This window comes from Odontesthes bonariensis, chromosome 9 (genome assembly GCF_027942865.1).
Source record: "Odontesthes bonariensis isolate fOdoBon6 chromosome 9, fOdoBon6.hap1, whole genome shotgun sequence".
Taxonomy (NCBI): Eukaryota; Metazoa; Chordata; class Actinopteri; order Atheriniformes; family Atherinopsidae; genus Odontesthes; species Odontesthes bonariensis.
The window spans coordinates 34717445-34741032 of NC_134514.1; the positions used below are offsets into that span (position 1 = coordinate 34717445).

Here is a 23588-nt window from a genome sequence, read left to right on the forward strand (position 1 = left end):
ATTTAAACTAATTAAAAATTTGCAGAACACGTGTTTAGTCTTGTAAAACAGCACAAATCATTTCAGGGAGATCATCCAAATTACCATGATACACATGTTTTTTGTAAACTCCTTTATTCCCTGAAGATTTTTTTTTCTCAATCTGCATAATTAATGTCATTTTAGAATACACAATAACACAGTCACTCCTCTATAGTTTCATTGCGTGATAGAACTTAACTGAAATTAGACATATCTCAACGTTCAAGGTGGTGGTCAGTTCCAAGACACCGTGCCCTTCAACTTCCAGCGGTGGTCTTTTGTGAAAGAGATAAAACAGATCAGCCTTGGGAGGGGGGGGGGGGGGGGTTATGGGCACTATGGGGGCCTGTCAGACACACACACACACAGCTCCGAAATAACTCGAGTGGCGGACTTCCACCTATGTATAGAATAGATGTCCAGCCGCTGCCACATTGCACGCAGAGTTAATAATAGGCGCGCGGTTGTCAAGCATTTTCAGAAGGGGGGAGTGTTGACCTATTCTTATTGGATCCCTTTTATCCGCGCACTTCTCGTGAAGTGCGAGTGGGAGGAGGATTTCCAGCAAGTGAGGATGTAAAAAATAAAACCCCCTCATGTCCAGGGAAGAGCAAAACGTATAAATACCCTCGATGTATCCAGACGGCTGCGGTGCTGGTTTGTGGTACAACAAGACTGAGCTTTGTTAGGGACAACTCAGACAGACTGATACTAAATAATAGAAATATTTTGACAAAGACTGACTTTCCATTGCTGGGAGATTTTCATAGTAAATTATATGAATTGGAGAGTGCGCAACAGTTCATAGAGATAAAGGTCAGTTCTTGTCGAGCTTTCATTTATTGTTATTTTTTAACCACTATTTAGTGCAGGTTTCATTGGAGAAGATGTGTACCACTGTATGGTTTGTCCTTTTACTCCTATGCTTTGTCAACGCGGTTCGTGCCATTTCATTTGAATTAGAGGATGTTGTACCTATTCGTATAAACGGAAGGATCAGTGGCCGTTTTTGGAAAAGGAGCGAGGAGCATCCTAGGTTCAACCTTAAAGCGTTCGGTAAGGATATGACTCTAAACCTCATACCAGACACCAGCTTTATTGCGCCTTCCTTCACCATACAACGCATAAGAGCCAGAGATGTTGGTGATTTGCGCAGCAGCTCAGGAGCCCATAATGTCCTGCACGCGGATCTACAGACATTCATTAACCAAACAGAGGATAGTGAAAGACAGCTGAGGAGCTGCTTCTACTCTGGGAACGTAGATCATGATCAAAATTCGGTCGTGGCTGTCAGTTTGTGCTCCGGCATCTTTGGCTCCTTCATTACGGACGGGAAAGAATATTTAATTGAGCCCAAACTCCGCGGAAGTCTAGGACCAGACAGTGTCGAGCAGCTGCATGTCATCAAGAGGAGGAAATTCACCCAGAACCGTGGAGTCCGACTTTTTGATTACGCGGCAGAGGGGAGCCGACCTGAGAAGCACAGTAAGGAAAGTCTTACGCACGGCGACAGTGACGCACAGAGGGAACTTCGCCGGAGACGTTTTGTTTCTGCGCCACGGTTCATAGAAACCCTGGCTGTAGCAGACACAACCATGACCCACTTCTATGGTGATGAAATAAAGGTCAGACAGCATAATCTCACCCTCTCCTACACTCACATTTAATCAAAGCGTTCATTTCGCATTTCAGACGTCCACATAGAAAACGTCATCCCTTGCCGTTCACATACCCAATCTGCCTGATAAGTATGAATTGAAGGGCTACAGAGTACAGTGACATCGTTTTGTTTTCTCTGTTGCTTCATAAAACATGTTTTGGTAGTGAAGAGGGAGGAAATCAATGGCCTCGCTGTTTTCCATAAACTGAGAAAGAGGTCAGGCAGAGAAATGCAAAAAATGATGAGCCACATTCCTCAGAACTCCGTCAGGATTTGGCAGCATAGCTTCAACATCAGCCTTGAAGATTCATAGCTATTACAATTTATTCAGTGTTGTCTTTACTGAGAGTTATACAATCTTTAAAATGACCCTCTCCTGGTCTACCACAGAAGACATCATCCCAATGTTCAAAGCGATTTAAAGAAAAATGTTTTTTACATCATTCCCTTGCCACTCTTCCAGCTAAACAGATCAGTCCCAGACTTTCTTAATCAAAGCAGAACTCATGATCCTGGCACAGTCTTTCAGCCACTCTGTTTGTATTTACAACACTCCTCAGCAGCCAAGTAGGACTTGGGCTGATAAAAACTGATAAACTGGGTTCATATTGGATTTTCATTATTAATCATAAATACTTCAGATTTCAGGCACATCTCAACATGGCTCCATGGGTGTGTGTTATGTGTATACGGAAAAAGTTTCTCTGTGGAAATATCATTTCACCCAAGAAAAACTGAGGATACACATGACAAATTTCCTCACACACACTATGATTTAAAACCGTGCTGTGGAAGTCTCTACCTATCCCTACTAACATCACACGATTGCAACTAATGAACAAACAATAATTCCACCAATTTCATGAAACATTCTTTAGGCATTAGGTGAGAATGCATATAAACTTATCAAGCTATTATTGCCATTTTAAAGCTTATGAAGTGAAGTGTTCCAACACCATTGTCTGACTTATATAATCAGTCTTATATACTCCATTCCATGTACACTCCTATTCCCTGATAATGACAACATTCTGTTGAGATCAGGATACTTCAGGTTCCTCTCCTACAACAACAGAGACACAAATCATAAATATATATGATAATATCAATGACAGTTTATATCACATACCAGAATGAAATAGCATCATCTCCCATGCTTTTAACTAATGATGTTAAGTGGAATTTCTAGACAAATGCACCAAACTGCTCCAAATTGAGAGATAGTTTTTCTGTGCCTTACAAATGTCTTATAGTATATCAGTGGCTGGCAGTACCTTACGTATATAACAAATATTTTTGTTTAAACGTGGCATTTGAAAAAATATTTTGTACCTACACAGTGGTGATTTTGTAATTCATTTTTGTAATTATAAGGATGTGTGACACAGCCCAAATTATACATTTAGATCCTTTTAGAATATTCTATTGGCAAGAAACTGCAAGATAGAAAATGGCAATATTACTCCATGCATGCAATAATTCTGAAATGCAATAACAGTCGTAAGAGCTGGAATAAGAGCAACTTCAATACTATTTCTTAGTTCTGAAAGATACCATTGTGACCCACAATAGTCACACATTGATTGTTTTTTAAATATCCTTTTTTTCCCCCCTTCAGCACTACATTCTTACCCTCATTTCAATGGCAGCACAACTGTACAAGCACCACAGCATAAAGAACTCAGTGAGCATTGTGGTGGTGAAAATGTTGGTGGTGGAGGATGAGGAAGTTGGACCGGAGGTCTCCAGCAACGGAGGCATGGCTCTGCGGAACTTCTGCTCTTGGCAGCAGCTCTTCAACCCACAGAGTCAGAGACATCCAGAGCACTATGACACTGCCATGATGTTCACCAGAGAGGTGAGGATCAGACACAACAACTCTAGTTGTGTTTTTGTGTGCTACTCTGTGACAAAACGTATTTTCATCTGCATAAGATTTTAAACATTGATGAAATTTGCTCAAACTTTGCTCAAACTTCAAGATGAAAGTTTAAGTCTTCATTTTGGTGAGGTGACTACAATAGTAATAGCATAATTTGAAGTCCACTTTCTGTCTCTTTTGGAGCTTTCAACCACTTTTTGTAGTTTTCCTCTGCTGAGGTTGCTTGGTTGTCCCATCAAGCTTGTTTTGCTTGGATTTGTAGAAATTCTGCACTTAGTGAAGCTGACAAAAATATACAAAATAATTCATTCTGACCATAACAACACATTTTGGTTATAACAATAATCATGTAATCATTTGTGTAAAAAATGATTTATTGATCTTAAAGATATTGATCTGTTCCAGAAATGTGCAGAGCTCCCTGCTCTCGGCATGGAAAGCCCGACACACAGCCTGGTAATGGTTAGGGGCATTCCTACAATTTTTCATATAGACATTTTTATTTCTCTACCTCCAATGTGCCGTCCTTCCAATCTGTGTCCTTCCATTGTGTTTGGTCACATCCCAAGGAAAGGCAAGGCATCTTTATTTATATAGCGCATTTCATACCACAGGCAACTCAATGTGCTTTACACAAGACCTGCTGTAGCTACTGTCTGACCAAAGCAGGGTCAGGGGTCGAAAGTGTTTTGTTTAGGTATTGTCCAGGATTGTAATTGTGAAACATTTGTATGATATTTTGATGCAGTTTGGAGGAACAAAAACTGTCTCTCAGCCCTCTATCCAGTGTAAAGGAGTGCTCCATTACATTTAACAAATTATGTGTAACATGTAATGGAGCATGAGCTCATACTTGTTTTATTTTGCAAGTAACCTACATAATACAGTAGTGATGAAGAAAACAAAAACACCGTCTCTTCGAGACATGAGGTTACTGAATGATAAATAGGGGAAAGCTGAAGAAGTCAAAAACACCATCTTTAAACAAAGTCAGGGTTTATCTATGCTCATAGAAGACCTTCTGTCGTTATGTAATTTAAACTCTGTACTTGGATCATGTGATAACAGCTGGACTATTTTTATGACAAAGAGGTAATTTACTGAGAAACAGCTTTGCAGTTAAAAGCTTTGGAAAATCAATTAAGTGGTCTTATGCTTATGACGTAGACCTTATTGTTACAATTGGTGAAATGTTCTGCAATTTTACGTGGGCCAGAATTACACTATTGGAAACAGGAAATTTAGTTTAAATAAGCAGTAGCATTCTAGATTTTGTGCAGAGAAGTTTTTAGCAACAGAAAACACTGGTTATAATATTTGTTGATGAAACTTCAAGTTAAGCTTGCACTCAGAGATTTTCTTGCAGGTCTAGTGGCTGAAATGCCTGTTTCTTCTGTAACTGTATGTATCTCCAGTTCTTTGAGAATGAGCCTCGAACAGGCTTAGTTCTGGAAAGTGGTCAGAGATTCTGTGAATTACCGCTGCTTATTTGTGGTAAAGGCAGGGCTAGATATGTTTCAGGGAACTAGACTATGGTCAGGTTTGGCTAATCAGTTTATCCATCCATCCATTTTTCCATTCCTGCCTCATCCTATTCAGGGTTGCAACCATTGGGTGACAGGGGGGGGTACAACATGGACAAAGACAAACAAGACTAACACCCATGCATGCTCACAATCAATCCTACAGTAAATTAACTGTACTTATATAGTGCTTTTCTAGTCTCGTTAACCACTCAAAACGCTTTCACACTACTAGCTAATTCACCTATTCACACACACACACTCATACAGCATCACTCATTCTTTACAATGTTAAAGACTACACAGTGTTTTTCACACACATTTACACAATGGAGGCAGTGGGTTCAGTGTCTTGCCCAAGGAAACGTTGATGACTGCTCTTCTTCTTGAGCTACAGCAGCCCCAGATCAATGTACATTAGAGTCAACAGGCCACCTAACATGCATGTTTTTGGAATGTTGGAGGAAGCTGGAGTACCCACAAAGAACCTATGTATACATGGAGAGAATATGCAAAGTTCACACAGAAAGGCCAGAGCTGAGACTCTAACTTTCTGCGTGTGAGGTGTTAGTGCCAACTACCACGCCACCGTGTAGCCCGACAAATCAGTTTAGATAAAATCAAGAACATATTTGGGTAATCTGAAGGTAGCAATTTTCAGTTCTCACTTAGTAATTATCAAAGTGTAACAACTTTTAAAAAAGTACCATGAATTTAAAAGAAAGAAATGAGAAGCTGAGAGAGGATTCCTCTCTGTAAGTGTGGTGTCAGTCTTATATTTCTGTGCTGCATCAATTGGGAATTTATTTCTCACAGTACTAAAAAATGGATGAGAAATATGGCCTGAGAAACACAAGTCTCATGCTCATTGCTCAGTTGATGGCGTATGTTGATGCTTATCCAAGTGTTGACATTCCAGAAATTAAATAATAATAATAATCTAACACACCATTCAAAATGATTAAATATCATAACAAAATATCTTACCACCGCATGCTTCATTAGAGACAATATTCATGATAGAAGCTTTTCTATAAATGACGATTTGGTAAACAATTAGACGCATGCAACAAAGTTATGGCTTTACAGTTTATCATTAGATTGGATGGCCCTCTCACACATAATAGTCGTAAACATTTTTTCAGAATGGAGTAACTGAGAAAGGATGAGTAATGAAATAAGCCTTGCTGGAATTCAGTCCCAGTGCAGCTGTGGTATTTAATGTGGTTCCTTAGGCAGCACACTCAACCACACAGCAATTATCTACAAGTGTCATGCAGTAACACTGGTGGATTTTGGTGATGTTAATGTGGGGGAGTCCCTTACTTTTCAGCACTTACTGGCATGCCTGTTTTGGGCAACTTCAGCGTGGGATTTGAAAAAGAAAATATGAAAAAAGGTTTGGCTAGAGAGGAAAGTTTTTCTAGCTCGTCGGGTCTACTGAGGATGCGGAAAACATATTATAGAAATGGAAAAACTGTAATCCTTTCCAAGCAGGGGGAATGTCAACACAAAGCAAACAAACTGTGCTTTATGGATGCTTCGATAGGAAATAGGTTCATAAGTCCTGAGGGTTTGAGTTGTGATTGGCCTGTTCTGCTGTGTTTGGCTGCTGTCTTCCATCTGGTATGTGCATGCTGACAAGGTGTTATCTGACAATACATTAGGCGAGTAACTTTTCTATTATCAAGCTTTTATTACTAGGAGCTCTGGTTTGTGGCTTGATTTGATGACAGGCTTGGCATGGCATTTATCTGCCTAGTGTATGACATTAGCATGTAATTGTGACCCTGGAGCAAGGAAATTATGAATGGAACTCGTGGGCTTTTGTTGTCTGGGAATGAACATGTAGCTTTCAATCAAGGGGAAGCAGTCCTTCACGCATAAAACTGTCTAATTGCAGTTTATGTTTGTTTTTCCATTTCTGCTCAAATGTGTTTTGAAATGTAGAGGACAGGGGGCTCCTTGTGGATGAGCTATTTTTAGTGCTACCACAAATCAGTACTGCCATGATGAAGACATTTAAAAGAGTCACGGCTTGAATGCATGTCTGGTTTAAGGTTAGAAATGTGTGCTATTCAGCTCACAGTCTTAAAAAAATACTTATGTGACTGCTGCTGGCCCTGGTTAAACCCCAAAATTACATTTATTTACATATAGTGGAAACATTTTTCTCTCATTTTTGTGGTCCTGTGCTGTGTGCTTTTAAGTCATCCTGCACTATTTTTAAGTGTGCTACTTTGAAGGCATGTGCTTTGAACTCCATCAACATGTGAAAAAGGCAAGGCAAGTTTATTTTTTAGAGCACAATTCGTACACGAGGCAATTCAAAGTGCTTTACATAAAATCTCAAGAAGGCAAATAAAATCATTAAAAAAAACATAAAAAATAATCATTAATCAATTAAATTAAAAGCGAAGAGTACAAATAAAATACTTTCAGTTGTCATATGCACAGCTAAATAGAACTGTTTTCAGGCTGGATTTGAACATTGTCAGAGTTGAGGCCTGTCTCACATCTTCTGGAAGACTGTTCCAGATTTTAGGAGCATAAAACTGAAATGCAGCCTCACCTTGTTTAGTCCTGACTCTGGGCACCAGCAGGAGACCCCTCCCTGAGGTTTTTAGAGTCTTTGGTGCTAGACCATGAAGAGACTTGTACACAAGCAGAGCTGTTTTAAGGTCTATTCTCTGAGTGACAGGAAGCCAGTGCAGAGGCCAAGCACTCAACTAATATGGTCGTATTTCCTGGTTTTAGTCAGGACTCGAGCAGCAGCGTTCTGGATGTACTGCAGCTGTCTTACAGCCCGTTAGAGAGGCCAGTGAGCAGGCCGTTACATTAGTAGTCTAACCTGCTGGAGACAAACGCATGGATCAGTCTTTCTAAGTCTGGTTTAGACAATATTCCTTTGATTCTGGCAATGTTTTTCAGATGGTAAAAAGCTGATGATGTTATTGATTTAACGTGGCTGTTAAAGTTCAGGTCTGAGTCCAATATTACCCCAAGATTTCTAACTTAATTACTAGGTTTGAGAGAGAGAGTCTCAAGGTGACTGATAACACTTTCTCTTTGTTTCTGTGGGCCACAGACAATGATTTCAGTTTTGTCTGAGTTTAGCTGGAGAAAATTGTTTTGCATCCACACACTGATCTGTTCGATGCAGCGACACAGTGTATCTACAGGCCCGTGTTCTCCTGCCGTCAGTGACACGTAGATCTGAGTGTCATCTGCATAGTTGTGGTAGGACACATTATAGCTGCGTATTAGCTCGCCTAATGGAAGCATGTACAGATTGAACAATAGGGGTCCCAGGATTGACCCCTGGGGAACCCCACAGGTCATAGCCATTGGGTCTGAGACACAGTTACCAATTTCAACAAAATATTTCCTGTCCTCGAGATAGGACTTTAACGAGTTTAAAGCACTACCAGAGATTCCCACCCAGTCTTCCAACCTCTGTAATAAGATTGCATGATCAACTGTGTCAAAGGCAGCACTCAAGTCCAACAGAACTAAGACTGAGACTTTCCTTGTATCTGTGTTCAGGCGGATATCGTTTGTCACCTTGATCAGAGCTGTCTCAGTGCTGTGGTGGGGCCTAAAGCCTGATTGGAAACTATCAAAAGCATTGTTAGACAGGAGAAAGTCACTAAACTGTTGGTATACAACTTTTTCTAGGACTTTGCCTAAGAATGGCAGGTTTGATATGGGCCGGTAGTTGTTCAGTACTGTGGCATCAAGATTGCTCTTCTTTAGAAGAGGCTTAATGACAGCAGTTTTTAAGGCCTTTGGAAATGTTCCAGTCTGGAGTGAGATGTTAACTAGATGAGCGAGTTGTGGTAATAAACTGCTCAGCACAGACTTTAGAAATCTAGTGGGAAATTCATCAAGGCAGCACGTTGATGAACTCAGACTGCAGATGATCTCTTCGGTTGTTTTGTCAGTGGCAGGTGTGAAATGTGTCAGCTCTAGGTGTCTAGCTGGCTGCAGAGTAGTTATTTGTGTTGTGGAAATTATTGCATTTTTAATGCCTTGAACTTTGTCATTAAAGAATATTGCAAACTCATTACACTTGGATGTAGAAATTAGTTCTAAAGGCAGTGAAACTGGAGGGTTTGTTAATCTGTTTACTGTAGCAAACAGGACACGAGAGTTGTTACTGCAGTTTTTGATGATTTCAGAAAAATAACTCTCCCTTGTTCTACGCAAAGTATGGTTGAACACACATAACTTTTCTTTGTAAATCTCATAATGAACCTGGAGCTTTGACTTGCGCCATTTCCGTTCAGCTCTCCGGCACTCCCTTTTCTGTGCCCTGGCCAACTCTTCTTTCCTCCATGGCTCCCTTTGCCTACTTTTAACCATTCTAACCTTGACAGGAGCAATGGTATCCAAAACATTTCAGACTTGATGTGTAAGAGTTCAACAGATCATCAACATTAGAACACGGGGTGTTCTCAAAGCTAATCATTTCCATAAACTGTGTCCCTGTTCTGTCATTTATGAGTCTTCCCTGAACAACTGCAGACCCAACTGCTGGTTTGGGTGTAACAGAAAGGTCGAAGAAAAAACACAAAAATGATCAAATAAAGCAATATCAACGACATCCACATTTGAAATAACAACACCCTTTGAAATGAGCACATCTAGAGTGTGCCCTCTGCTGTGGGTGGGCTCAGTCACATGCTGAGTTAGACCAAACATTTCAAGGACAGCAATGAGTTCTTTAGCTTGCTTGTTATGGGCTACATCCATGTTCACATTCAAGTCCCCTGTTATGACTAAACAGTCAAAAGCAGAGCACACAATTGTAAGTAATTCAGTAAAATCATCAATAAAAAAATTCTGTGGTGGTTTGTAAATAGTGATGCAAAGTATGGAATATTGTTTTATCTCCATTTTGAATGACACACACTCAAATGATGAAAAAACCCTAAATGACAACTTGTGGGTGGGTATATTGTCCCTGAACATGGCACAAACACCCCCACCCCTCTAGTTTTCTTGTGTTTCAGACACAAAATTAAAGTGAGGTGGACTAGACTCAATCAGGACTGCATTAGCTGTGTTTTTGTTGAGCCATGTCTCAGTTAGCTAGAGTTGAATTGGACGTTGTGTTCTTGCAAGGGATATGGATAAGATTTCTCTGATTGGACAGTCTGATTGTCCCCGATTGTCTCTTCACTCCATCCCTAGACCTCTGGTTGAGATGGTGTTTACCAACACAGAGGCCCTTAGCATCCTAGACAAAAAACCAACAACATCCTCTTCAGTTCTAATGTGTTACATAACAGAACGCAATTTAAAATATAATTTCATCCATACAAGGTTTGTAGATATCACACTCTCCCAAATGATCAACAACACATGACATATTACACCATGTGATTATTTAAGGAACTAAACCTCAGCCAAAATAAAGAGAAAATGTGAAAGAGTCCACCCTAATGTTTCTGTAGGATTTAAGAGTAGCAGCCAGATGCTGCTCATCGAATGCACTTGCTTAACCTTTCATCAGTAAGTGTGAGCATCTCTATTAAAGCTGAAGTTATGTCAGTTTGCTGGTTTGGAGCATTCAGGTGTGTGTTAACACATTATCAGGGAGGAAAGACATCTGCAGCGATCTAAGAGAAGCAATTGTTGCTGCCCATCAATCTGGGAAGGGTTATAAGGCAATTTCCAAATTATTTAGAGGCCATCATTCAGAGAAAAATTAGAAAGATTATTCACAATTGGAAAACATTCAAGACAGCGTCAATCTTCCAAGGAGTGGACGTCCCAGCAAGTTCATGCCGCGGTCAGTCTGTGCAATGCTCAGAGAAACTGCAAAAAACCCAAGAGCTACATCCCAGACTCTACAGGCTTCCATCTGTATGTTACAGGGTGACTGTTGCTGTTGTGGAACAAGGTGTACAAATATACTGAGTTCTGTTTAAACTGCAGCTCTAAGTCCAGATGTCTTTTGAATCACACCCTTGCGTTTTTTTCAGTGAGGAGGTTGAGGCGAGGTCATGGATGCAGCCGTCTCCATCCTGCATAGCCAAACGTCTTCTAGGATGGGGAAAGATACACCACACTGTAAATTTTCCCACATTACAGCTTTGCATTGCAATGTGCAGAGTACTTTTTTTTAATGAATATGTTTTAGATGTGTAGATAGCAGGTTTGCTCTCCCATGTGATTAACATAACAGTCACTCTGGCCCACAAATGGACTTCCAACATTTATTTTTACAAACAAACTAATACCATCTCACTCTAACTTTTTGATATTGCAAACTGCTGACTGTTTTTATGCAAACTGTCCTTATGTATACTCTATATCAATGATAGATTTGGCATGCATTAGACACTTTAGACAGTGTGTTATTACACTGTGAGGAGGTTAGAGTTATTGTTAAAAATTGGAGGCAAACTGAGAGACTACTTCTCTAACTGTCCTTACTAGTAATTCATCCTGAACTGATGTGATTAAGATCCTTTGAATGCAATTCAAGTATTCACTTTCTATTCACTCTAGTTTAGTTTCAGTGGAAACTTTTGTGTCCCATGGCCCTGATGCAGTTTTAGCAGCAGGACTGAGATTAAGCTGATTCTATTTTGGCAGCATGTGTTGATTCTGAGTCGTTTTGGTTTATGCTGCTGTTCTGTTGAATGGTGGCATTAATCGTATGGCACTTGTGCTGCACTATTAGATGCCACTTTCCTCCAGTACATACTGATTCTTATTGACATTTTGTATGCCACTGTGGATTATCATGGATATGTGTGTGTGACTTAAATCCTGTATTGTTTCTTTGATGTATGCAATGCATATCGGGAATAGTAACATGTCACTGCTGTTTGAATGGCTCAGGCCACTCCTGGCTGCCATACAAGGATATTTTGTTACACACCTATTAACCGTTTTGAATCAAACGGAAACAAGACTATGTGCATGTTGATATATTGACTGAAAGTAAACATTATGCACAATCATCCACAATCAGTGTGCAATCATTGTGGCACCTGTTCAGGGCTGACCTTAACTTACAGGAAGAATGTTTGCTGATGTAAAATATTTTTAGAACTAGTTTAACTCCTTAACGCCTATTGTCGTATATATGCTACAAACCATAGCCGGAGTAACCGTTGACTCCAAATTGACCAGGATGCCTGTTGTCGCAAATTTGCAACATACCAAAAATTCTATTTATTTTTTGTGCAAAAAGTGAAATTAATAATCTCAGCATTATTTACCATCTACCTAAAGGCTAAAACACACACAAAACATTTTTTTTTTATATACAGCTATATAAATTCAGGCGTTAAGGGGGTAATTTTCTCAGAAGCCCTTTTCAAACAGCTTGTTCAAAATGGAACTCACCTTTACCTCCGCTGTACCTCAGTGTTGATTGTAAGTTACAGGGGTAGAATAGAAGGATAAAGTGGATGCATAACGTATGTGTGTGTGTGTGTGTGTGTGTGTGTGTGTGTGTGTGTGTGTGTGTGTGAAGAGGTACTGGTTTGGTGAAACATGCTGCCCTAAACACCAGCATTTTTTCACTCATCTGATTCTGCAGTGCTGGCATGCTTTTTGAAAGAACTTACTGAATAATGTGACTGTGCTATGGTGCAACTGTTAAGTCAGTGCAAATAAGCAAAGGCAAGTAACAGTGGGATAATGGAGGATTTCTTTGAAATCTCTGAAGTCTCTGAAAACAATCAGACTTCAAGTCCTTAGCTTATATAGTCTGTACAGTCTGTAGCCTTGCTAATCTACTGTCCAAGTATTTTCTACTGTGATTCCCTGCCTGCGAGGTCCTCTGCAGTTGTTATAAACTAGAAGGATTGAGAAGTAGCACATTATCAAAAGATATAAACTGATTTTATTATAAAAGTAGCCTATTTCCTTATATTGAGAATGTTTGATTTGACATTTCAAACAGACATATTTTAACTACATCACAAAGGCAAAAAAAAGTAAAAACTTGGTACTCATGAGTATAAACACAAGCAAGCAAGACAGCATTAACTTTTTATTTTGATATTATATTTTATGTCACAGTATCAGGTGACATGCACTGCCACTACAAGCTTTATACAGCACCTGCAGTGAATGTGGCACTTGTCAATGGGAACAACATTTATGTGGAACAAAGCATCAACATACTTAGCCCCATCTTGTCCTTTTAATGTGAACCCAAAGAAGGGTCAGAACACATAATGCTGTGAATGTAAAACTTGGCACATTCCACTGAAGTCAAAGATAGAAATACACAATGCAGTTGTGGGGAAACACAGTTGCTGAAAAAGTAATGAGTTTTTTCTGTGTTTGCACGCATGAAAGGACATTTGCGGACAGAAGAGCTGTGACACGTTGGGTGTGGCCGAGGTTGGGACAATGTGCGATCCCAAGAGAAGCTGCTCGGTTATTGAGGACAACGGCCTGCAAGCTGCCTTCACAGCTGCGCACGAGCTTGGTTAGGTCATACTTGCTGTAATTTAATTTGGTTTGTGTGTGTGTATTTAGGATTTCTGAAAAAAGATTAGAAATGTATATTGTGTCAAGTAATACAACAGAAAAATTCTGTTATAAGTTTTGAAGTCTTTTTAAATAATTCATGATCACATTTTTGAGCAACTTCAAACTTTGAAATGCTATATTCTTGTTCTTTCAACCTCTTATCATGCAGGCCACGTGTTGAGTATGCCTCATGATGACTCCAAGACATGTGAGAAGCTGTTTGGGGACCTGGGAGGACATCACCTGATGGCTCCTCTATTTGTCAGCCTCAATAAAACGACACCTTGGTCTCCCTGCAGTGCTCTCTACATCACTGAATTCTTTGACAATGGGCACGGTGAGGAATATTTCAGATTATTGCCCCAGAGCGTTAAAACATAATCTAGCAACAAGATGGACATCTGCCATGAAACAATGACTTCATCATACGAGCTGATTTAGAGATGTACAAAATGTACTGTTGTTCTGATCCATGTGAATTACTGCTTTCCTGCTTGAAAATGCCACTTCGCTCAAATTATAGGTTGTATTGACAGTTTATGTTACACTAGATTTCCACATCCTGTTCTCCTCACTCCTTTTTTTCTTTTCTTTTTTTTTACCTTCGCTTTGACTTCATAGATCCCACCCTCATCCCATGTTGTGCATCTTGTATTATTATTTGAACCTTCTTTTCCACTGAGTCATAGTATGGACGTCTTCCTGCTCCCCACCTCTGCAGCCAAAAGCAACAGCTTGCAACAAAGAATGTGTTCTTTATCTGTTGGAAAATGTGTACAATGAAACCTTGTGTGGCTGAGAATGTTCATTTTGAAATTGCCAACTCCAGACAAAAGCATATTGAATGTCATACTGATTATTAAAGGAATGATTAAAAATTCGGATTTAGATTATCTTTGAAATATTTTGAACATTAATCTTCCTATTAAAGTGTAATGCATCAGTTTAAGTTCATGAATAATTCCAGGATATTTCCCTGAGTATTTATTCAATTATGTCCTATGCCATACAAAGAGCAGCATATTTACAACTGCCACAGTGAAACAGAGACCATGGTCTCTATAACCCTAACCCACGACTTCATAAAGCAGTTCATAATACAGTGTTGATTTGTACTGCAACTACAGGGGACTGCCTACTCGATGTCCCAGAAAGTGCTATTTCTCTACCAAGAGAACTCCCAGGCACCAAGTACAGCCTAGACCAACAGTGCCAGCAGACTTTTGGAGAGGAGTTCATCTACTGCCCCAACACCTCAGACAGCAACATCTGCAGTCAGCTGTGGTGTCAAGAGGATGGCACCTCACAATGTTCCACCAAGAACGGCAGCTTGCCCTGGGCAGATGGCACCCCCTGTAGCTCAAACAAGACTTGCCTCAATGGACTATGCAAGTTGACAGTCGAGCCGATGCAGCCGCTGGTAAGTCATCTCCGAAACAAAGTGCCAACAATTGTGCCACAATCTATGATTAGAAACTATAGGATGCCAATGTATCCCTAGCTTGTTTTGTTGTTGTTTTGTTTTGTAGGGCAATTTACATGTGACATTAAACCATTTAATATTTTGTTACCCCAACCATGTTTTTTTAACACCTAACCCATAACATTCAGAGGCAAGAGTTAAGTACAAAAGCAACAGGACTATGGAAAACTGTCTCAGACTCTGGTCACTCTTTTCCTGCCAAATCAACAGTGCCAAAACATTTACATAATCACAGAGCAAGGAAAGCAATGTGGACATTGCAATGGTTATATGCCAAATATCTAAGATATTATTTATAGATGTAGTGAAATGTTGAATGTGAATATTATCACATAGCAAGATATTCAACTTTGTTACCTTTGAAGCTGTGTTTAGTATGGTGTATATTTTGGCAACTATTTGCCAAACTTCCGAGTGGCCGAGCAGCTGAATAGGGGAAATTAATGCCTGACGCGCTAGTTAAAGGGACACTGTGTAATTTCTTCCCCCATCTAGTGGTGCAATCTTATTTTGCAAAGTCGAATGAATTTGCTCTCTAGCGCCTCGCGTTTTCAAATGTGCGTTGCAACTTGTTGAACTACGGCAGGCGGTATTTGTCAAGATTCTCTTTTTCGCTTTTTTGGCGACGAGGATCCCTTCTCCTGTGGCGTGGCATAACTATGGTCTTCCACTGCGAACAAAAGTGCAGGCCGTTCAGGCTGGTTTATACCAGAGAATGTCTAATGGCGTAGACTGGCTCTGTTTATACCTGCGTGCAAACGTGACGTCAAAATGACGTAATTTCCGCTTGCAGGCCTGGCGTTGGAGAAAACGTGATTGGAAGTGCTTTATGTCCCTCACGGCACTTCGTCGTTTTTCATAGACCGGAAGGACATGGCAGCCTCCATAGAGCTTGCCCGCTCTATGTAGATACAGACAAGTTATTCTTCACTCAGGAGGATAATTGAGATTGTTGACAGAGATAATTTTACACCAAAGAGGACTAATTTATGAATGAATATGTTGATTTGAGCTAATAATTGACTTAATATATTACATAGTGTCCCTTTAAGGTTGATTTATTTCATATAAAATCTTCAAGTATCCAAGCGTTAAAAAAACCATCAGTGAATCAGTTAATAGAAATCCATAATCCATAAACAGCGTAAAAATTCCAGATTCAAGCAGTAATCCACAAGCATTAAGCGTTCACATCAACAAAACTGAAGCGTTAAGCGGTCAGCAAAAAGTAGGCTTCCCCCATCACCTATTCATTACTAACTCTGCTCGTGAGTGAACAGGTGATATTACAAATCACTACTGCCACTAACACCACGTTACCCAACGCGTCATTATTCAGGCCCAAAACTCAGACCCAAGCCTACGCCTGTGCGCTGTACTTACATCGTTTTAACAGGTTCTAGCCTGAGACTGGGCTGAGTACACTCATGAGATGTGATGCTACAGAAGTTGTCTGGTCTGATCAGCATCTTTTGGTGATCATTTACAGAGCTTTTTCTGTAACTAACCAAACAAACTTTGTAACTTACATTTTGTATATTGACACGGCTCATTAGCTTACACCTAATAAAATAAGAGGTTTGATCAACCACTTTTCATTAGGTTGGAAAAATATCGCTGTGTGCACAGTTCCACTCTTTGCCCTTGTTTTATTGTTCAACCTTTTGAGAGGCATACGGAAACAGGAGCATTGTAGTGCACCCTTTAGAGAACTCTGTCATTTTGTAGGCAACTCCTGAACATCTACTTGGACTTTGAAAAGGAAGGTAAAGAACGAAAGAAAGCCAAGATCGCAAAAAAAAGTGAATTATTCAGGGAACAAAATGGAAAAATCAATGATCCACATTAATTATTGTAAAATGCATTTTACCCTGCCGGTTTTTTTTCCGACTACCCATTACAAACATTCTTTCATCTGCCGTGTATAAGTGTTAACTTTGTATAAGTGTTAACAGTTGTATGCACTTTTTAGTAGAAGTACGCGTGTGAAAAGGAAAGTGCTCAGAGTACAGATTACAGCATGCTTTGCATACACTTTCTATTCTGTGATACAAAGTTACAGCATGGCAGGCTCAACTAGTGGTGAGTGACACACGTGGCAGGAATGTGGGTAGAGGCAGACACCAGGTGCGTGCCGAGCTTCAACACATATTCAGTGCACTGAGTTTCATCAAACCCAGAAACCAAGACTGTAGTTTAGGCTTCACAGCTGATATTGTCTTTTGTTCTGTGCTCTGACCAACTTCATTGACTCCGTCTTGTTTTTTCTGTGTTTTACCACAGGTGGTTGTGGATGGTGTCTGGAGTTCATGGGGACCATGGCAGCAGTGTTCCAGGACATGTGGAGGTGGAGTGGAGTTCTCCTATAGGGAATGTACTGACCCTCTGCCTCAGAATGGGGGAAAGTACTGTGAGGGACAAAGGGTTCAGTACCAGTCCTGCAGCACACAGTCTTGTGACAACACTGAAGGTGAGAATCAGTGAGACAGAGCTTTCATTTAGTTCACTTTGAATTTTAAAAGGAACAGGGAGAGGAAAATATTATATAACCTTTGTTGTATTCAAAACTGTATGTGATGGCAATTAATGATGGCTTTTATTCACTGATAGATTGTCGCTCAGTGTGTTGATTCCAGTCTTAGTGTCAGGCAGGTCACATGGTTTCCATAACCATGTTTGCAAAAATTTTGTGTCAGCTGTGTTAATGATTGGTCTACAGCAGGGGTCCCCAACGTTTCGTGTAAAACAATATTTTTACGGACCGGTATAACAAATATTTTAGGGCAATATCAGCTTGGTACACAATATCTTGCAAATATAATCTATTCCTCAGCAGTATTGTCATAGAAATATAAATGTAGACTTGATGAGATTGTCTGAGTGTATAATGTTTCAACAGATTATATTTATCTTCTTTCCTGTCTTTCAACTTTAGGTAAAAGTTTCAGAGAAGAGCAGTGTGAGAGGTACAACAGCCCCAACTATTTGGACCACCATGGAAACATCAAACAGTGGATTCCAAAGTATTCTGGTGTTTCTCCCAGAGACAGATGTAAGCTGTTCTGTAGAGCCAGGGGCAGCAGTGAATTTAAGGTGTTTGAATCCAAGGTACAGTTTACACTCTCAATATAACAGCTTATACACATTAGTCTTAACCTGCTGATGTAAATTTCTATACAGCTAATGTATTACAAATTCAATATTGTGTACAATGATCTATAAATATGTATTGTATGCATGACTCAGCAAAAATAGCAAAAACAAACATCTGATGCTTTAATTCAGGAAAGCAATTTCACCCATTAGGTGTTTCAGTAGTGTTCTGTCCCTACTCATGGCCTCTTACTAGAGGGTTTATAATCATGATCAAAATTTGAGCATGATCTCCACCCACTGAGAAAACTATACTTGAGTCCAAAGTTGTAGTCACTGCATCAGAAATGAAAAATGATATGTTCAACTTTCATGAGCATCACACCTGTGATGACATCTGCACAAATTCTTGTTATGTCCCTGCAGGTGATTGACGGGACAACCTGTGGCCCTGATACAACATCAGTGTGTGTTCAAGGCCAGTGTGTGAAAGCAGGCTGTGACCAGGTTATTGGATCCAACAAAAGAGTGGATAAGTGTGGAGTGTGTGGAGGAAATGGACTAAGCTGTAGAAAGATCACAGGCTCCTACAACAAAGCAATGTAAGAATAGCAGATTTGTAGTTTAACTGGTGTTGTTATACTGATTTTCACTCAGAACTAATTCCGAAATTTGGACAGAGCCATCCTTGCTGCTTTCTCCAACTTAGTATTTTAATGTGGGGGGATGAGGGTGTTGAAATAGACAACGGTCAGCAGGCTCAGTTTGCAGAATTAAAAAAAATATTATTAAAAGCAAGCTAAGTTAAGCGCCACTCAAAATGGTGACAACGGAAGAGCCAGCCCTTGTCATCTAAAACAGTCATATTTTGAAAAATGTTATCGTGGTTTGAGCAAATGCTACAATGCTCCACCTTTGTATTGGACAGTTATTTACTTTTTGACCAGAGTTACTGAACCGGAGTATGTTGAAACATGGTCCATGGTCCTTGTAAATATCTGCTATATAACTTTCGCTCGAATAGCTATGATATTGTTCTAGGTTTGCGTTGTTTAAGATGGCAAAAACTTGCTCTCCTGTCAATAAGAATTTTTTTTGATTCTTCCAACTGAAAATGTACTGACCTCAGCCATATACTAGTACTAATTGTACCTTACACAACCCCACTTGGAAAAAAAGAAAAGAAAAATCTCTTTAAGCTAAGCCAGGTCCATTCAGCTTGGTGGTTAATATGCAAACAGGAGAGAGTTATCAGTAGTCTTTTCAGAAGAAATAAAAAAAATCCCATCATCCCAAAACTGCTAAGCTCGCTCTTTCGCGAGCAAGAGAATAAAGTGTGTGCCAAGTGCAGATCATCTAAATCTGTTTTTTGTTTTCTCTACAGCTATGGATACAGTGACATTGTCACAATTCCCATTGGAGCCACAAACATTGACATCAAACAGCGCAGCCACAGAGGAATCAAACATGATGGGTACTACCTGGCAGTGAAGAGAGAGACTGGCACGTACATCCTCAATGGCAACTTCTCTGTATCTACTGTGGAGCAGGACATTCCTGTACTGGGTGCAGTACTAAAGTACAGTGGTTCCTCCACCACACTAGAGAGGATCCAGAGCTTCAGACAGCTTAAGGAGGACATCACCATTCAGCTCCTCGCCACTGCAGGGGACGTCAACTCCCCCAAGGTCAAATATACGTTTTTCATTCCTAGAGATGTGATATTAAACAAATCCAAAGAGAAAAAGGACTCATACCCATCCTTACATATGATCAGTCCATTTGGTGTGCCGGACTGGGTGCTAGGAGAGTGGTCTGAGTGCTCCAAGAGCTGTGGGTCTGGGTGGTCCAGGAGGAGCGTTGAATGCAGAGACAGTGAGGGCTTCCTCTCCAGCCAGTGTGACAAAGAGCTAAAGCCCATGGACATTAGGCCATGTGGGGATCTGCCATGTCCCATTTGGCAGATGGGGCCTTGGTCTGCCTGCTCACGAACTTGTGGCCAGGGGGAGCGCCACCGCAGTGTCTTCTGCATAGACTACACTGGAAAGACTGTTGAGCCAGAGAAGTGTGATCCGGACAAAACCCCCGAGCCAATCTCTGGAGAATGTAACAACCAGGAGTGCTTATGAATAACTGTGAACTTTCCCTTTTTGCTCTGAGTGTACATGGTTTAATTACTGAATGGGATGCACCAGGAACAGGCCCAGGGGCACAAGTAAATACAAAAATCACACAAAATAACTACTAAGTGAACAAAAAATAAAATTTAAAAAAAGATGCAAAAAGTTGCCTCAGACATACATACCAGTAAAAACTGATTCAGTTTTATATCCCCTAGATTTTTAAAGATCTGTTTGACTTGCAAAATTTCATGTGGCAGTAATCACTATACTTGTGCTTTTTTAAGTGTAGTAATGCACAGTAGATAAGATGGGGGCCTTTTATGCGTCTGTGTTGTTTGGCCCATTATATCAAAATCTGTCCATTTCAACAGACGGTTGCATCAAGAGACATTAAGGGCTCTTACCTGATTAACTTTTTGTCACCTTTTGTTGATGTTTGACTACCACTATTGAAATTCGATACTATTTAAATCTACCTCAAGATGTGTATGTGATGCTATGTATAGATTCAAGTTGAAAATGTGGTGTTGTGGTGAATGCTTTCTCCAGAATGACAAGTTTTCTAGTCTCACTTAAAAAGAAACTAACTTTTTGGATGACATTTGGCATGATCAGCAGTTTGTCTTCCAGAGTTAGCAGTCACATAAAGTGGGCCTGGAACATTTGCATAAATCCTGCTGTCGAAAACTAGAACAGTGTAAATATACCTCCAATTGTCCTCCAGAGAACTCAATATCCCATAAAGCTTTGATCGAGCCATTTACCTATTGTTGAGGAATGTATTTTAAGCCTCTTGAAAGAATGCTCTTGTGGGATTGCTTCTCTTTTCTACTGGCATACAAATGTGATTTGTGTGAATTGCTTTTAGTGTTTTTATTCTGAACTTTAGAACTTTTAAGTAATGGGTAAACCATTTGCAGACACCATATCTGACTGTGTATTTGACTTTGAAATGCCGCAGCCTACATATACGCTATATTCCAAAGATGGATGCAGTCATGCTATCAAAAACAAAGTCAGTGAGAAAAAGAAAATTATCCCTAAAGGCTAGGGCCCGCTCCAAAGTATTTCTGGCGAAATGACAACAATCAAATGCTGAACTCAGCACTTCAGAAAGTTGTGGATGATGTCACGGTGTCCAGATGATGTCCAGTTTTTCAGCAGATTCTTTCAGGATCAAGCTACATGTCTTGAATCTGTAAATCAGATTTTTACCCATTATGCAAAAATATTTCAGCCTAGCTAATGATACTCTAATTGTTACTGGTCAGAAAATAACATGACCCTTGAGAAAAACCTAACTGCCCAATTATTTCTAACCTTTACCTTAGTGTGAAACAATGCATTTAAGAGGAACAGTGGTGCAAATAATCTTCCATGCAATAAATGTGTCTTTTGAGGTGTTCTTACTAGATTAAGTGATAAATATATCAGTGTTGTATAAGAAATGTAACTATAATTTCATTAATTTTCAGACTTTTTTGTTAATGCATCATACTTAAACACTCACAATTGTTTTCTGTCACATGTATGTATATTTGATTTCTTCATTCCCTTTGTTAATTTACAGTATAATATAAGATAAAAGAGATGGATCATTAAGCTGATATCCCTTCAGTGAAGGACCATGCTATTATATTATTACAGCTTTTTAAGATATTTATTTTTGTAAAGTTTTTACTTTGAATATGTAATTAACAGGGCAGAGGCCGCTGTCTTTGAGTTTTTTGTGTCTATAAAATGGTCAAATAAACACATTTATGTCAATACATGGTTCCTTTATTGTGCAAGGTATCCTCCATGTCAACTGAAAGGAAACACTGTGCAACATTTGTACAAACAAATGCGGTTAGGGTTAGGCATCCAAAACAGTATAAATGCCATGTAACATGTCTGTCATTTCTGTTTGTACACCAAAGTTTCATCACTTAAGAGATTGTGTGCATTCTACTGTCAGCATTTTCTCCATAATTAGTCGGAACCACCCCACCAAAATGGCACATACATTCCAATGATGTTTTCGTGTGAGTTTTCCAGAGCACGCTTTTAAATTATTGTAGGACACTCAAACTGTCCAAATGGCCAGACTTATGGAATGCTTTTGTCACGTGAGGTCAAGTTGGGTTTTTGTCCGGTCTCCATGTCTTGTTTTGTTATTTCCTCTTTTATTTTGAAAGATTAACTCTCCTCTCGTTTCAGGTAACTTGCCCTTTCTCGTGTGTCACCAGTCGAATTGTCTTCCCTGATTCCTGATTGTGTCCACCTGTTTCCCATTGCCCTCATGTGTCTTATAGTCAGCGTCTCCCTTTGTCTTGTGCCTGAGTGTTTCATTCTGTCGATCACCCAAAACCTGCCACCACAGTCATAGTTGTCTTTGCCTTGCTTGTTCAAAGTTCTTAAGTCAGAATTCTTTTGCCTCCTTGTGAGTGATTTTTTGTGTTTGTAAATATTCATAGATTCGTCTCACGTTTTATAGCCTCCTTTTGGAGGGATTTTTTGTTATAGATAACATTTCATAGAGTTTGTAGAGCTTCCAATTTTCAGGAGTGCATTTAGTTTGTTTTGTTTTGTACAAAGGAGGTTTTCCTCCTTGGGGAGTATTTTTGAGTTTATAGTTCATAGTTATAGGTCCTCCTCTTAGCAGAGGGAGTTTATGTTGTTTTTTTTCCTCTTTTCTTTTAGGGTTATTTCCTCCTTTATTCAGAGAAGTTTTTGTTTATCAGATTATTTATTTTTGATTATTTTTCTTTATTAAGTTTTATAGATTGCATAGAAAATATTTTCATAGCTTGTTATTTCATCACTCAGTGTTGAAGGTTGGAGATATTAATAAAGTCTGCTTAACGTTCATCCTTCTGCATCTGAGTCCTCTTTAAAGTCTAAGTCTGATAGCTTTTAAGGAGACTGGCAGTTAAAAAGTTGCAGAAGGCAGATTTCACTGCTGAATTTACAAACTAAATCACCCACAATTTTCAGTACAAACGTTACAACACTAAAAAACTTCTCAGCTCAGACTGAGTCAGAAATAAAGATAGCCAAATGTTTAGACACAACAATAGCTGTGCTGAAGGAGGAACCCTTCTTAGGTAATAACAGTAGCATCAAAATGGTTAGAAGTTTTAACATTGACAAAAATGATGGTTTTATTTATGGGTTTCCTAGTTTTAAGGTTCACAAACTTCTGTAGTGTTGCTTTGAGAGAATATAGTTCACCCTAAAGTCAAACTGTGCATTGCTCAGAGAAACTGCCAAAAAAAGAGCTACATCTCAGACTGTACAAGCATGTTAAATGTTAACA

General features: G+C 39.5%; 1 protein-coding gene across 1 annotated transcript; it reads left to right on the top strand.

Moving 5' to 3' along the window:
• The first annotated feature begins 647 nt into the window (after positions 1-647).
• LOC142388629 (A disintegrin and metalloproteinase with thrombospondin motifs 8) lies at positions 648-23075 on the top strand. The gene is made up of 9 exons (XM_075474111.1): positions 648-1646; positions 3300-3539; positions 13415-13547; positions 13761-13928; positions 14719-15011; positions 17358-17544; positions 18010-18182; positions 18594-18769; positions 19552-23075. Exons 1-9 carry the CDS (start codon positions 909-911, stop codon positions 20294-20296), a joined length of 2853 nt encoding a protein of 950 aa, XP_075330226.1. The 5' UTR covers positions 648-908; the 3' UTR covers positions 20297-23075.
• The last annotated feature ends 513 nt before the right edge of the window (positions 23076-23588 follow it).

Coding starts and splice junctions, on each gene's coding strand:
- LOC142388629 (XM_075474111.1), top strand. CDS start 909: ATGTGTACCACTGTATGGTTTGTCCTTTTACTCCTATGCTTTGTCAAC. Junction 1,647..3,299: donor TCTATGGTGATGAAATAAAG/GTCAGACAGCAT, acceptor TCCCCCCTTCAG/CACTACATTCTTACCCTCAT. Junction 17,545..18,009: donor GTCTTGTGACAACACTGAAG/GTGAGAATCAGT, acceptor TTTCAACTTTAG/GTAAAAGTTTCAGAGAAGAG.